General features: G+C 45.1%; 1 protein-coding gene across 1 annotated transcript in view; it reads left to right on the top strand.

The window, feature by feature from the left end:
• The window catches only part of LOC132257950 (uncharacterized), a 49,027-nt gene extending 33,786 nt beyond the window's left edge, over positions 1-15,241 (top strand). The window contains exons 3-7 of the mRNA XM_059755022.1: positions 5,311-5,594; positions 6,826-7,133; positions 7,425-7,673; positions 9,035-11,508; positions 13,186-15,241. Of these exons, the coding sequence (XP_059611005.1) occupies positions 5,311-5,594; positions 6,826-7,133; positions 7,425-7,673; positions 9,035-11,508; positions 13,186-14,363 (4,493 nt within the window). The 3' untranslated portion in view covers positions 14,364-15,241. The remainder of the gene's footprint in view (positions 1-5,310; positions 5,595-6,825; positions 7,134-7,424; positions 7,674-9,034; positions 11,509-13,185) is intronic.
• Positions 15,242-15,421: the final 180 nt, after the last annotated feature.

Here is a 15,421-nt window from a genome sequence, read left to right as displayed (position 1 = left end):
AGGGTAGGAAAATACAGTACGCAAAATGTATGTCAAATCACCGTGAAAAGCAACATTTGCGACAGGATCAAAAGAAACAGAACGTAATTTTGCGTGAATCTTCGAACTCACTATTCAAATACACTGATTCGATGTGCAAACAAATCGCCCTGTGAGATGAATTATACAATTTTGTTGAAATTTTTGCATCAATGTTTGTGGTGTGTGTACAATTTGCATACATTAATAATGTAGAATCGGGAAGAGGAAGTGCACAACACTGAAATTGATATAAAATGCAACCAATAAATATTTATACTAATCGGGAGAACCAATTCAGAGTTTCCGATTCTCAATCGGACAGAATCCTCGTCAGGACAAATTGCATGGCAACATTTGGGGAGCTTCTGTTTAATTAAATGAGAATTTTCTCATGTCGCTTTTTCAATCAACTCAAATACGCGTCGTCCGTGATTCGGTCTTCATGCCAAATGCCGACATTGTGGGCGAATTGGTCACGACGAGAATTGAGGGTGGTTTCTATTTCAAGGCGCTAGACAGAAGCCATAATAGGGAGAGGAGCAAAATTATCCCCAACTTATCCTTACTCGCCTTTTTCTTGTAGTTTTCCTTATAGTTCTTCTAAGTTAAGTTTCACCACGCAATGAAATTTATACCTTTGTAAACTCTCTCGTTATTCTGCTTTATGCTTTGCCATATGTTTTTTTTACATAGAAAAACATGTATTTCTTGTAGGAAGGAATTATGTATAAATCAGCAAATAGTTTCTTTCTTCTGGCGGAATATTTCCAAAATATTACGCTGTGGCATTAATACCTCTTGAAAACTTTTCCCTCTCCTAAGCGATAAGGTATCAATTTCTCAATTAGTCACAATGTGTGTTGAAACGTGGTCTTATTTTCCTCCGGACATTCAATCCGTTGGCTGAATGTTTAAGAAATTCAATGCCAACATCGTGTGGTTAAATTATAGAGCCTCTCTCGTCGTATAACACCTTTTCTTAGCCACGATAGACACTTATAGTTGCAGAAGAGGCGTAAGAAAAGAAGCCCTATCGATTGATGGCTGTTCAATAATCTCCACTTCGCGGCAGCAACCATTAATTTCCATTAGTTCCATGTGAATATGCTGACTTTCCTTAATTATACCACTGGGATTTCGGCTGTTATCGCATATATTAAATTTGTAAAGTAAGATCTCAATTTGCGCTGTGGATGTTGTGTAATTTGCTGTGCACTTTGGCGGGAAAATAGCGGCTGAACAGCCATCGAACTCATTTGCACAAGTCCTACAATGTGTATGGGCTATAAATTTATATAAATGACTGTTGAAAGAAAATAGTCATGAGAACGGCGGGCAAAAGATGTTTATTCTTCTCACTCTATCGGTGCAATTTATCAGAAAATGGCAATGATTTGCACAAACTTTGCCACTGGTAGATATCCAATACAGATTTGTCTGGAAAGGAGGACTTTTCTGCAGACTTGAGGAAAAGTATAAACTGAGCATTTGGCCACAACGCTGTGTGTTTTAATCTATCTCAACGGAGGCAATCGCAGCGGCTCTATATGGCGATTCCACTTCCAATTTGTGCATTTCACTCATTCTCAGATCTTCTGACATCGACAGTGCAAACAGAAAGCTCAAATGTTCACGTCATGCATAAATTCACGACTTTCCACACTGACGCCGACTTTTTCGTGTTCCCGCGCGCCCGCGGCCCCTTTTGATTGACGGCCCTCCGGCTTCTGTTCACAATAATTCATAGGAGAGCCATTGGAAATTGCCGCATTTGCATCCTCCGCAGAATTCTCTCTGGACACAATCGCGACCGTTCCTCTGCATCAAATCTCGCGATATTTATCCCACTGACAACTTCCTCGCATGGACATGTGCACTGTCATAAGCGCATCGACACTACACAAGAGGATGTCACATGCTGAAAGATAACTCCGCGGAGTTAGAAATGTGATCGCTCAAATTTTATTTTCAACATTAAATCCGTGACACTTTCACATATTCCACCAATTTTATCATTCATTGTTATTTTATTTGAGGACAAAATTCAGATTTCTATTTTTATTTTTTTCACACCACTTAATACTCTGTGAAAAATAAAAAAAATACAGTTGTTAATTAATGGAAAATACTGATGGGCATTTTAATGAGCAACAATTAATAAAATGTTTTTGTGAACCAAATTAATAAAAAAAATCACCCGTAATCAACAAATACATACAGCTTAATTATAAAACGGAATTAATTACTTTTGCATTTCATCCTTTAATTTTGTTTTGTGGCACAATGTTTTTAATCAGCCCAAATGATTATTTTAACTCTGTGCTGTATTATTTGGATTTTGATTTAAATGTAAACAAATAACCATTGATCTTTTGGCGTGAATGATGATTTCATTTGTTCATCTAAATTTGCAGAAAAATTGGCGGAGTTGTGTAATAATTACGATTTATCGTTAATTTATTGTAAAAACAAATAAATTTGCATTGCCTGATGCCCAAATATGGTCCTATATTCTATATATGGTGAGCAAGTTACTTAATATCTTTCAGGGAATTATGCGTTAAGTGTTGTCATGCAAAATAATGTTATATAAAACGAGAAGATCTCACTTAACCCTTGCTTTCAAAGTTTCTACGTTGGAGCAGAGATTTTTGGAGTATTCTGGGAATTGGCACGTGTTGGATTCCACGAGAATTTCGCAGACATTGCCCTCCAGGAAGTTAAATTTTCCTTTGAAATTGATAGGTGAGAGTGGGAAAATTGTAGGACTTCCGTGAATGGGATGATCCCTGAATTATTCGCAGCCATATTAGTTGCTGAATGTGGCGAAATTCTCTCCAAACATTTCATGTCTTTTGACTCACCGCGAAGGAAGGAAGTTATGTAGGCACGACTGGCAAAAAAAGAGTGAAAGATGACATTTTGAAGACATGCATATGTGGGATTATTTATGGTTTCATTGTAAAGTTGTGGAGCGCTCAGATAATGCCGAAGGGGAAACACTTCGATGTTTATTTGATGGTGAGTGGGGAGAGATAGGGAAATGAAAGGGGGACGGAGTCGTGGTAATCCTATTCAGGGGGTGGTGGGTGTCTCCACAGCATGTGACAGAGGAGTCAAAAGGTGAATGTACTTAAAGTGATATACTGCCACAGATAAGATTCTCATGATTGTAACTTATGGCAATTTTATTGCTCCCACTGTTACGCATCCCGCCACATTACGCAGAATAATGCCTTATTCTTCCGAGTGCCATTGTGGCTGTGCTCCTGCCACCGCTTCCATCCATCCTCCCCAATTGTTTATGCTCTTTCATCCGACCGAGAGGGCGGTCAGATGTGCGTTTTATTTACCTACGGAGTGACTGCAAGGGGCTGGACAGAATCCTGCGTTGGCAGATTAAAAGGAGAACTTGCCGTGATCACGTCTTGATGGACAATTCTCGATTAGATTTGGCGGACGTGACGGCACACAAATGGGAAGAATCTTTGCAGAAGTGACAAGCTGAGAATTCACAGTTTCTTTCTCCCCTCGCGCTGTGGGAAAATTAATTGTAAATGCAATCTCTCACCCGAAAAACCTTGGTGGTCTGATCTTTTCTCTGCGCGATGATTAATTTATATTTATATGCGCTATACAGCAAGTGGCTGGGGGAAAAAACATTGGATCCAATTAACACTGGTACGTGACAAGATCTCTCCCGGTGTAACCCATAAGTTATATGTTAATTAAAAGACAGAGATCTTCTTATCTCTCACTCCCGGAGGCCCTTTGTTCAGGGGCGCTCCACGCGCGCAGAATGTTGCCTGTGCAGGTCTGAACTCCCCGCCGGGAGGTACTTGTACAACTTTTCCCGCCATTTGTGTGGATCCATCTGAGGGTGTGAGCTTTTCGGGTGGGTAACTAATTTAAACTGCAGGGAAAACATTGGCGTGAAGGTGAGACACTGCCGTAGCTCCTGAGGGCGGTGCGGTACAAAGAAACATTCGGAGAGGAAAGTTTCGGGAATGTCTCTGGGGCAGACAAAACTATTCTGCAAACTTTTATTTATTGCTCGAATGATTTCAGCCGTGAGTAATGACCTTTCTCACACAAACACACAAGGTGTGGGAGGGCCAAAGTGCAAGACTTGGAGAATTGTAACTGACATTCTAATTTGTATTGCATATAATGTGAAAGATGGAATAATTTAATTCAAAGTTTGTAATCTGTCTGCATGCATTCTGAACAGAAAGAATTCTGCATAAAAGAACACCAGATTTTAACAGGTCATAATGCATAAAATTGCATCAAATGCTCTGTAAGTCATTGAAAACAGATGAAAAGAATTTGATCGGGTTACAGTAAAGATATTGATTTATCCTTTGAATAAGTTACAGTGATGAATCATGTCTGGCAAGCTTCTGTCCAGACTCTACACGCTCCAAGCTATTCTAGCCAGACAGGATGAGAATTCAAGTTATTAAAAAAAAAAACATGCCTTCACTCTTCCTCGCAATGGATTTCTTGAAAATTGCAGTTACTTTCGACTTCTCTAAACTCGTAAAAGTGTCTCAAGAGAGTCGATATGTGCACAGGTGCTTTTGGAATTTATGACATTGCCTCGGACAGTTCTTTTCGGGTAATTTCACGAATCGCCATATTGCGATTCATTTTCACGGCCGCAGAACAAATCTTCGTTGGGTTTTCATTTCCACAAGTGGTTTTTGAAGTTCTGCCGCAGCAAATGGTCAGCTGGAATGGCCTTAGCGCAGTTAAGTCCTGAAATGTGCGGGTTGAGTCACGATGGAGTGGGTCGTAGAGGAAGAAATGTTCATAAATTAAGTACATACTTTTGTACACTATGCCGGTGAATCAACACCCATCGCTTTCCCACTTTTGCCGGGGAGCGTGGCTGCGGATGAGTGGGCGTTCTGGCGTCTTATTATATATTATATAATGGGTTGTCTGTGGATGCTATATTAGAGAGTTGCAGCACATGGTTCCGGAGAGGTTTCACAGTCACGGCTGCGTGTAAATCTTATCTTGTCGACCATTTCGGGGGCAGAAACTGTGCTAGGCAATAAAAAGCTCACTATATCGGACCTTAATTAGCTGCAATGATTAATGTGCAGCGATTTTAGGTGACCCGCTGAGATGGCAATCGATATAAATAAAGTCACTCTGCGGTGAACCAAGAGGTCTTAATTAATATTTCAGTCACGACTCTTTAACAGCCACTTGTTTCCATTTGTCGTATTCTGTCTGCTCCATCACTAATTCGCATCATTTCCTCTTTGTCACTTGCAGCTGAGGGTGACTTGGCGACATTCGTGCACATCAAGAACCACTTCAAGTCGACCGAGACCTTCGCCACGGCCCTCTTCACACCCGCCACTCGTTCGGATGCCGTGAGAAATCTCTACGAGGCCGCCGCCAAGACGCCCGTCTGCGTGATGCGCGAGATGGACCGATTGCTTGGTCAGGATGAGCGACGAGCCTCCGTGGCGGAGATCTTCATGTGCACTCCCGTTCTGGGCCAAACGAGACGTCGCATGAGGTGTAATATTGACGTGGAGATTGAAACAAGAATGGTGAGTAGGGTTTCACAGAGCCAATATCTCCCCCATTGAGGACCGAAACTGCCGAGCATGCTATAAATTGCTCCTGGATTTACATATTTCATCGGTGAAATCCTTCAATCTGCATTTCGCTCCTTCCATCACATCAGTCAAGACGGTTCATCGACCCCTTGACCTTATAACACTGGCAATTGTGAAATATACACTCTCTTCTGGCTCTGTGATTTCAAAATGACTCCCAATCTGTCCCGCAGATCAATCACATTGTCGGTATTTTCCGACTGTCAAGCCGTGTCACGTGAAAAATCCCAGAAGAGAGATGTATTTTCAGCACGGCAAAAGTAGGGGAGAACGGGGATGTTTTTTCTCAACATTTACGGGAAAAATTCATGAGGAAATCAGAATTCCATTGAAATTCTACTTTGCATTTGCGTCTAGCCCAAAAAGGCTACAGTCCTGAAAGTAAATATAAAATCAGTATTTTCCTACTCAAAAATGCTCCAGTTGCTCCTAACAGCAAAGAATTGCATTGGGGGAATTGAAAAGAGATAAATCAACCCATGAAGATGAATATTGACGTTTGCAGCTCGTTGCAATACATTTCAAGAAGAACCACTTCAGCTGCAGAATACACAAAATTCCCGGGGGAAAAGGGAATTTGAAAGCCACCAGAAACTCTCTCGTGTTGACAACGTGAGATGACAAATGGTGGTCACTTACACTCAACATCATCCCCTTCTTAACTGTGCATTTTATCACATAGTTTATCGAATTATTCACCCCATCGATTTGATATTCAATTCATGTGACAACATATCCCATTTAATCCTCCTGTTTAATTCTACATCTACAACTGAAGCTGATCTAGTATAGAGTGTAATGAACCCATTTACAATACTCGCGAAAATCAAATGTTTCGCGTGACGATTTCCATTTAAAATTATACATTACCAGTACGTGACATATTTCAAAACGAACACTTTATCATATCCATTTATTTCCACTAATTCCACGTTCGAGTGGAAGTGTGATTCAATGAAACGCTTCAGTTTTCATGCCAAATCCAGCAAAAATCTATGTATTTGAGGAAAAATGTGGGTAAAAATGTAAAATGGAAAAGCTCAACTGCCTTTTCGCCAGCGGATTTTTTTTCCCGAAAGCCCTTAATTACACTCACATCGCTCGAGTACTGATGGTTTTGCAGTTGGTAATATCGCAAAAATGATGAAACCACTCATTTCAGCCGGCTGCAATTGACGACCTGAGGAAGTGGACATCACTGGAGGCTATTGGAGATATCACGGTGACGCCGGATTGTGTGCCACGTGTGGGATTCGCTGGACAGCTGAACTCCACGGACGCCTCGGGCGGACATCCGGCCGTGGTGGTGACTCCCTGCACGCCACCATCAGGCGACGAGGATGAGCCAGACGACATCACGGTCATCAGCGGCTCGCGCGTCCACGACACTCTGTCCGCCACGCCAGACGACATGCCGCTGGACCACAGATTGCCATCGCCAGAGGAACAGTGCCAGATTCTTGCCCTCAAGTAAGTTTCAAATGCAATTTACGGCACAAGAGTTGATGCTATTGCAGATATGATTTACGATCATTTTACTGTTTTGTGATTTTTACTGCCTCGACCAATTGGAGTTGTCTTCTTGAGCTATAAAATCATCTCGTTTTCTTATGCAGACTTTTACTAATAGCTTTCTATATTAAGATAGCATATCCTGAATCTTATCACTTGTATTTATCTTAAATTACACAGACTTGCCATTCCCAAATCAGCTGAACTTTGTGTGTTTACTGAAATGAAAAATCTCCCTTCTCTCCACAGATTCCCAGCGGAAGTCGTGTCGGTGGACATTTCAGGGAAGCGCTTCGACCGAATGTGCCACACGCGAAAGTCCCTCTTGCACACCCACACCGCGGGCTCGGCGTCAGAGAGTGGCGTCAGTTCCCCGCCGTCAGACTGTGTCGACAACCAGACTGTGAAGCGACGCTCGCGACCGAAGAAACCGCGCGGAAAGCGGCGAAATACTCTGGCCGGCACTGACCAGAAGGAGATCCAGGAAGCTGCCAATGGGTACGTGCTGAAACCCCCGAAAAACCATGATTCGCACACTCCTTTCAGCAATTGCTCATGCATAAGAAAGTTTTCTTTAAAAACTCGAGAGAAATTCGCTATCAAAGACTTTTTGTGGGTGGGCAGCAAAAGTGGCGGAGGTTTTGGGTGAAGATTTATGGGTATTTTCAACTTTGCCTAGTCTTTTTTTTTCTCATTGTCTTCACTCCATTCATGATGGAACTTTAATAAGTGCAATTTTTACGCAAATGGAAAATGTCAGAAATATTTCGAGTGCATTTCACTAGAATTTACACATATTACCATTGCTGGTGGTGACTTGTGAAATTCCTGGGTTAAAATTAAAATATTTGCACTTCTCACACCATTTGTGGCGCCAACACTTTTGCCCTCCAGTTCTATTCTGTGCCATCCGTAAGTCATGGGATGCGGAGGAAATTTGACGATGAATTCTCGCATATTTCGGCACCCTCCGTGGTCACTTCTTTGCAGAATGACAATTGCTGAAATTTATCTCTCTCTGTTCTCGTGCGCTTTCCTGTGTGTCACACAAATTCCATGGACGAGCAAACAAATTGAAATTAATATGCCAAATATACAATTGCATTTGTTCACCCTTGTGCTGTCCCATTAATTGAGAAATTACTCAAAATTACTATTTGTACCTGAAATACAAATTGCATGTTTGTAGGGCGGAAGCTATAATTTTATCGTTATCCCGAAAAGAGGACATTACATGTGTAATTTGCATAATTTTTAATGTTCAAACACTCCGTTATCTATATAAAGGAACATTTTCTATAATATAACACTTGAGTATCTTTGCAAGATAAATTTGTATAGACTTTTCACAGTGAATGTTTCCCCATTTGTTTGTACAGAGAATCCTAATCAGTTTTGTGTGTCTATATTGATTTTGTATGTTTAGGAATTATGTTTCTCAATACTCACAAAACCATTCACAATATATGTCTTCCCTTCAAATTGCCACAGAATATATCACATTTACACGATTGATGGAAATTGTGTTGCATCAACTCCAGTATTTCGACTAAGTTTGGAGTTTCTAATTACAATTGGTTGATTTGCAAATTTGGGTAAACTAGCAAACGATTAATTGCCGAAATTTCAATGATGAACCAAATTGATCGCATTTCCAAACACTCAGATGAATTTTTCAACTATTTTGAAAAGCATGCGTCTTGAATTTTTTGAGAGTCAGCTAATTTTGAGCGATTTTTTTGGAACTCTGATCAATTTGTTCTGGAATGTTTTGAGTGTGTCTCTTGCCAGAATGCTAAAAAAATGAGTGATTAGATCGAAGTACTGGAGTCAAACTAACGCCTTTTGTACACGCACAGGGAACCGGAAACTGTGGTGGCGCCGGACGACTTGGAGGATCTGCTGACAGTTGTGTCGAGAAGTAAGTCGAGCGACATCCTCAAGAGAGACCCATTCACCGTGGATTCTGGCCGCACCTTGTCCACCCACTTCAATTCGCTGAAGCAATGGGGCATGAATCGATTGCGAATGATGAATCGCAACAGCAGCGAGGACAGAAGAGAAGCCCAGAGCGGTGCCAAGTCTTCAGACATTGACGACTTCAATGTCCACGAGAGCATTGGCATTCGCAGTCGCCGCAAGATGGGCGAGAAGGAGCGGAGGCTTTCGCATGAGCGAAAGCCCTCGTACTCCTCGTCGGAGAAGAGCATCTCCATCGCATCCCCAGCTAGTATAAATCCTGTTAAGCTGCGTGAGTCCTCGTCGATTCGACGACAGAGGCGAATTGGAATGGCCACAAGAGAGGAGCCGAACTCCTCCAGTGGAAATTGGAGTGCGAGCTCCGAATCGGGACGCACTTCGATCGGGAGTGAGATCACAGCTCAGCCCAAATCGAGTGCTTCCAGCAATAGTCTCAACCACAACCATCATCCAGGTAGTGGTCCGCCCAGTTCCATCATCAGCCGAAGGCGATTCCTCAACACCAGCGCTTCGAGCAGTGTGACCAGCGAAGGCACTGCAACGCCAGATCTGCAGGTGCACGAGATGTTCTACGATGATGGAGAGACAAGTTCGGCTTACTCATGCGACACCGAGGGCTATTACACATCCTTCCACGTTGATTCGGGATTGAAAACTCTCAAGGAGGAAGAACCAGTGACACCTTTGCACACCTCTTCAGCCCTTTCGTCCACAAATTCGTTCTCCAGTTCTGGCAATCAGACCGTTCTTTCGGCAGAGAATGAATACGAATTGTTCGGGAAGGGATCAACATCGACAACAACCAGTTCGGCTGGAACTGTCTGCACAACTCTCAAGGCTGCCGGAAGCGATCGGAGCCTGATCGTGGGCCCCACTGTTCCAGAGCGCAAGAGTTCGCTGACGAAGCTGCACAGGAGCAGCAGCACAAACAGTGGAGGCACTCTCGAGAGGAGCTATTCCAGCAGCACTGTGGGCAGCACGTTGGAGAGAACGGGCACTATCAAGAGGAATGGTGTGCTGCTGCAGAAGGAAGTGGCTGCCATTGTGCATCAGCATCAGCAGGAGCATCAGAAGGAAACTAGGACAGATTCTCCGGATAGTGGGAACAACACTAGTTCCTCACCAGTTGAATCCAATGCCAATTCCAGCCCAACTCAAGGAGTGCGCAGCTACTCTGAATTTGAGTACTCAGAGTCATCAGATTTGGAAGGCGTTGATCGCATTGAGCGGATCAGAAACAAGACAACGATTAACTCCAGCAGGATTCCGTCAATGTGCGTAATTACTCCGACGAACAGTGACGATGAGTACCAAACGGTTATCGCCAAGAAGGTGGGATCAATTGGCCAAAGGCAGAAACTTGAGGTACCTTTGCAGGAGACGGACTTGGATTCGTTGGAATTCAACACAGCCAGCGAGAAGGCTAATAGCGATAAAATGCAGATCATCACTGTTAATCAGACAACGGGTTACGCCACCGTCCAGACCGTAGAAACGCCTAAGGTGAGCGCCCCTGCTCTGAAGCCCGTGGAGCTGAAGAAGGAGGTGCAGTATGTGAAGAAGACCACTCTGTTGCCACTGAACACGATGCTGGGCAAGCTGAAGGGGGTTCTGCCCACCCTGTCGAAGCTCAAGAGTCCGCAGAAAGACACCCAGGAGGAGTCTGGCATGGAGTCGCCGCCGGAGCCCGACACAGCCGGAGAGTACGTGACGATAGCGGACGTGAAGAATAACAACAAGACCCCCAGCGGGGGTGTCTACTACTCCAACGACGTGGTGAAGAGGAACTTGGCAACGGTTCTATCGGGCAACCTGGCGGAGGAGACGGAGTATGTGTCTCTGAATGAGTTGCCAGCCAGCATGCGATGCGAGAGCAATCTGTTGTCGCCCAGCATCGAGAGTGGCACGTCCGAGAAGAAAATCGATACGGAGACGGAGAATCGAAGGGGCGCGCGCGTCATGCTGGATGCGCAAGGGAAAGTTGTGTACAGTTCAGACAGTCTGAAGCGACGGAAGGGTGCACACACGACATTTGCGCCAGGCCCGTGTGTCAAAGACATCAGCCAGGGGAGCCCCACGAGTGGGCCAACGCCACCCCCGGGTGGTCCGTCCCACCGCCAGCCCACCGTTGTGCGCCCCGTGCCCATCATCAATCCCGCCCGAAAGTTCGCGAGTGAAAATCAGGCCAGCGCGGCCAATGAACCCCTGAAGGAGGAGGCCACCCACGCGAATCAGGAAGCCAAGGCCCCGATGCTCCCAATTGGGTCACTCGACATGGGCGCTTATGTGAATCTCCAGTGCGAGGAGGACACATACTTGCCGCCCCCGCCGCCGCTACTCGCGTCCAGTCCAGGTAAGAGTAAGAACTTAGTGCCACTCGCTCAATCCCCGTCCCGACGTCCCCGATTCCCCTCCCCGTCGCCCACCTTGTCCTCGCCGAAGCGCCAGCAGAAGCTCGTGAAGCGCAGTGACAGCTACAGGGCGGCAAACAGCGCGCTCCTGACCGCCGACGGCGGCGAACAGTGCGTCGAGGACTTCCAGAAGGAGCTCCAGGAGGAGCTGCAGCGCGAGCAAATCAACTATCCGCCCTCTGTGTCGCCCAAAACCTACCACTACCCGCGGTTTCGGTCATCGACCAGGAGCGCCAGCTGTGACCGCACCACCCCCAGTTTGGCCCAACCCCGCTCCTTCGACTACTTCGAGACCAGCAAGTACCGAAACGTGAGCAAGACGGTCACGAAGAGCTTCGAGAAGCTGCTCAACGACTTCAGCGGCACGGAGGACAGGGCGATGGAGTCCGACGACGGCATCTTCGGCTCGCCCATTCCAGTGCGGAAGGTGCTCACCCTCACGCCGAGTCGCGTGACACTGCCCGGCGACAGTCACGAGCACCGAGCTCGCGTGCTGAGCTTCCGCGAAATGGGAGCAACGGACATTTGGTGAAGTCCTTCCGCCCCTGCACTTCCCTGTCCCGCTTCCACACTATCGATTACACATTTTCTCTCTCTCCCCCCCGAGAGTGTGCCAGAGCAGAGAAGAGAAGGGTCGTGGGATGTGGGGTTGTGGAGGAAATCATTGTGTGTAAATATTTCAACTCACATTCTCCCCATCAAGAGTGTGCCATCCAACTAAAACATTTTTGCACTTCCTCTGCTTCTCTCAGCGACAATCACACTGAAACTTTACTCAAATGAACACTGTTTGGTTTTTGATCCCTTTTGTGTAAATACACTCACATCCATCATACATGATCACAGATCCTTTATTTTATTTTTTCTCAATTAATTTATGTGAAGGCTTTTTATCGGTGTGGACACAGTATTAATTTCATTTACAATTCACAACACAAGCAATTGAACAGGTGTTAATCTTAAGTTTAATTTTTAATTTGACACAGAAAATACTTAATAAATGGTTTTGTTTTCTTTGATGTAAATAAAACAATTGACATGGAAAAAATAATTGTGTTTATGTGTTTTTTCACTAACATGTGAGTTTGTGTGCAATTTTACCTAATTTGCTACTAATTTTGCGTTTACACACATTTTGTAAATACACACAGCAGGTGGACAGGAAATTTTACACACTTAATTCTAGAAAGTAAAATATTCAGGAAATCAACCAAGAAATTAAATTATTCCTAAATTAATCAGAAAAATTTGCATCGACTGAAAATTTATATGAAAAGTTACTTCTTTCCCTCATTTTTTCACTTTTTCCCATTTTCATAATATGTAGTTACATGTACATATCTAAAATTGTAGTAAAATTTTGCAGATTATGAATTTTTAAAAGTGTGTAACCTTCCGACCACCGACTGCACTCTGTTGCATATAATCTCTGCAAATTATGCACCGTGTTTTATGAATGGCTTTTCCCCCTTCTCACCACTCTTGTGCGCCATCCCGTGTGTGTGTTTCAATGCATGTGCCACTTGCCCCGAGCACGCTTCCATCAGCACTCACCACTCTCCTCCTCCGCGCGCCCCGCGGATCGGCAGAGCCCGGAGTAATGATGTGCCCTTCTCTAGGCTATCCACATTCGTACCATGACGACGCTCGGACCCACCTCGCCACGCTGCCACGTGCGCCGATAGCGTGTGCGCCGCCGCCCGCCGCCTACGAGAGCGCCGGCTCGCCGTTCTGGACGCTGCAAGCGCGGCGGCCGCCAGTCGAGGCGCTCTACTCCACGCCCAACAAGCCGAAGCGGACGCCGCTCAAGACGACGCCGCTGGGCTTCGAGACCTTCTTCTCGCCCGTGAAGGAGTCCACGAGCCTCCGCGAGAGCCCCACAGAGTCGCCCATCGATCCGCGAAGTGGCGGCAGCATGAGGACGTCCACGCCGAGCCGTGGCGACACTTCCACGAAGCCCAACCTCGCGGATGAGCTGCGCACAAAGCTAAGGATCCACGAGGGAGTGCGATCCAGCGGGAACAGCCCCTCCAGCTCCGGTCGGTCCACGCCACGCGGCATCTTGGAGCCGCAGCAGAGCCGCGGTCGGCACAGCTGGGCGTCGGACGCCGTGGAGATTCCACAAACTTGCTCAGACCGCATGGGAGCGCCCAAAACCAGCCTGATGGACTTCAAGAGGCTGCTGCTGGCGAAGGCTGGCAAGGGCAGCGCTATCACGAAGCCGTCAGCTGTGGAGCAGTTGCTAAAGAAGCCCAAGCCCGAGCCGAGCCCAGTGAAGCCGGCGCTCAACTCGAGCCTCAAAATCCAGGATCTGAGCGGATCGCCCAAGACCTTCGCGAGTCGACGCATGATTCGTCAAGGCAACTTTGGCGGATCGCCGGCCAAGCACATGTCGCCGCGTGCCAATTGGCGGCTGAACAGTGCCAAGAAGCACGACGTGATGTCCACGTCGATCCCCGAAGCCAATAGTGAGGAGGACAATTCTTCCAGCCCAGGAAACTCGACGCGGCGCAGCTCAATCGCGTCCGACGTGACGCCACCGGTGGATATCAAGACGGAGACGAAGAATGTGGTGGAGGAGATTGTGAAGATGAAGGACAACATCTTCCTGAAGGCGGAGGAGAACAACTTCATGAAGCACGAGATGCAGAAGACGCCCACCTACGCATCCAACCGGAGTCAATTGCAAGCCCAGCGGGCGCAGTTCCTGCTCGGGCTGAGCCCGGCGGCGCCCAAGGAGAAGCGCAGCTCCCCGGAGCCCGCCAAGGGCACGCCGTCCCTCGAGACGGCACTCTGATGCGACTCGCAGGCGCCCAGATTCATCGCAATAACTTAGTAGACTGTTTTAGGATATTAATTTGATCGGATCGCGCGAATAACGAATCCCTATCGACCTACTTTGTTGCATCCTCTTTTCCTGATAGGATAAGGAGTCTATTTGAGAGATGATATGCATTTTAACATATGACAGTCCTATGTAGATTTATATACATATATATAACTTATTTGTAATTTATGAAATTGACGGAATTTTTTAAATCGACCATCACATTCGAATCACCAGCCAACATGGAGAACAAACTGCCACAATTTTAAACAGAGACACGTGTCGTTCCGCGACATAGCCTTATTTTTGTAATAATCTAACTTTACAAACTAAAAACACAGTCAATACTGCTGAATGCTTCATAGACCAAGATATTCACTTTCTTTTCTGAGGCTTTGAGGAGACGAATGGGTAATTTTTAGGCGATAGACAGACGATGCTTCACGAGGAAGGAAGGAAAATAATTTGCAAAGGTTGCAACCTCTTGAATTTGTCACTTTATTGCTAAATTTTAAAATCGAATTTATCATGCATTTTATTTAAGTCTCTATACAATCAATATTGTGCCAAATTCGATTGTGATTCCAGAAGATTTTCCTTATCTGTCTATCATCTAAAAAGGCGTCACATTTGCAGTTAAATGCGTAATGAGAATTGAAATTTAGATATATAAATAATGGAAAATATCACATTTTTATCCATGTTTTATCAGAGTCTAGCTAATCGTCGAGAAAATCTACTGTAGAGACGCTTTTGTAATTGTTTCTTATTTATTAACATTGTTGTATGACTTTCTTGCATAAATCGAGCAAAAATGTAATTGTATCTTCAAAAAAATATACACTATCAACGATCAAAGTGGTTTTAATATCCAGAATAAAATCATGGGAGATTTTTAGGGCAATGTTCGCAATTTTGCGGCGCGAACTGTCCAACAGCATACCAAAAAAGTGTGGTGAAAATCGTTTTCACCACTCTTCCCGCCACCAATTTACTACCAGATGGCGCTGTTAACGACAAAGGAGAGC

The sequence above is a fragment of the Phlebotomus argentipes genome, unplaced genomic scaffold (genome assembly GCF_947086385.1).
Source record: "Phlebotomus argentipes unplaced genomic scaffold, Phlebotomus argentipes genome assembly scaffold_4, whole genome shotgun sequence".
NCBI classification, from domain to species: Eukaryota; Metazoa; Arthropoda; class Insecta; order Diptera; family Psychodidae; genus Phlebotomus; species Phlebotomus argentipes.
Note: the sequence above shows the minus strand (reverse complement) of the source record. Positions and strands in the feature narration are given on the sequence as shown.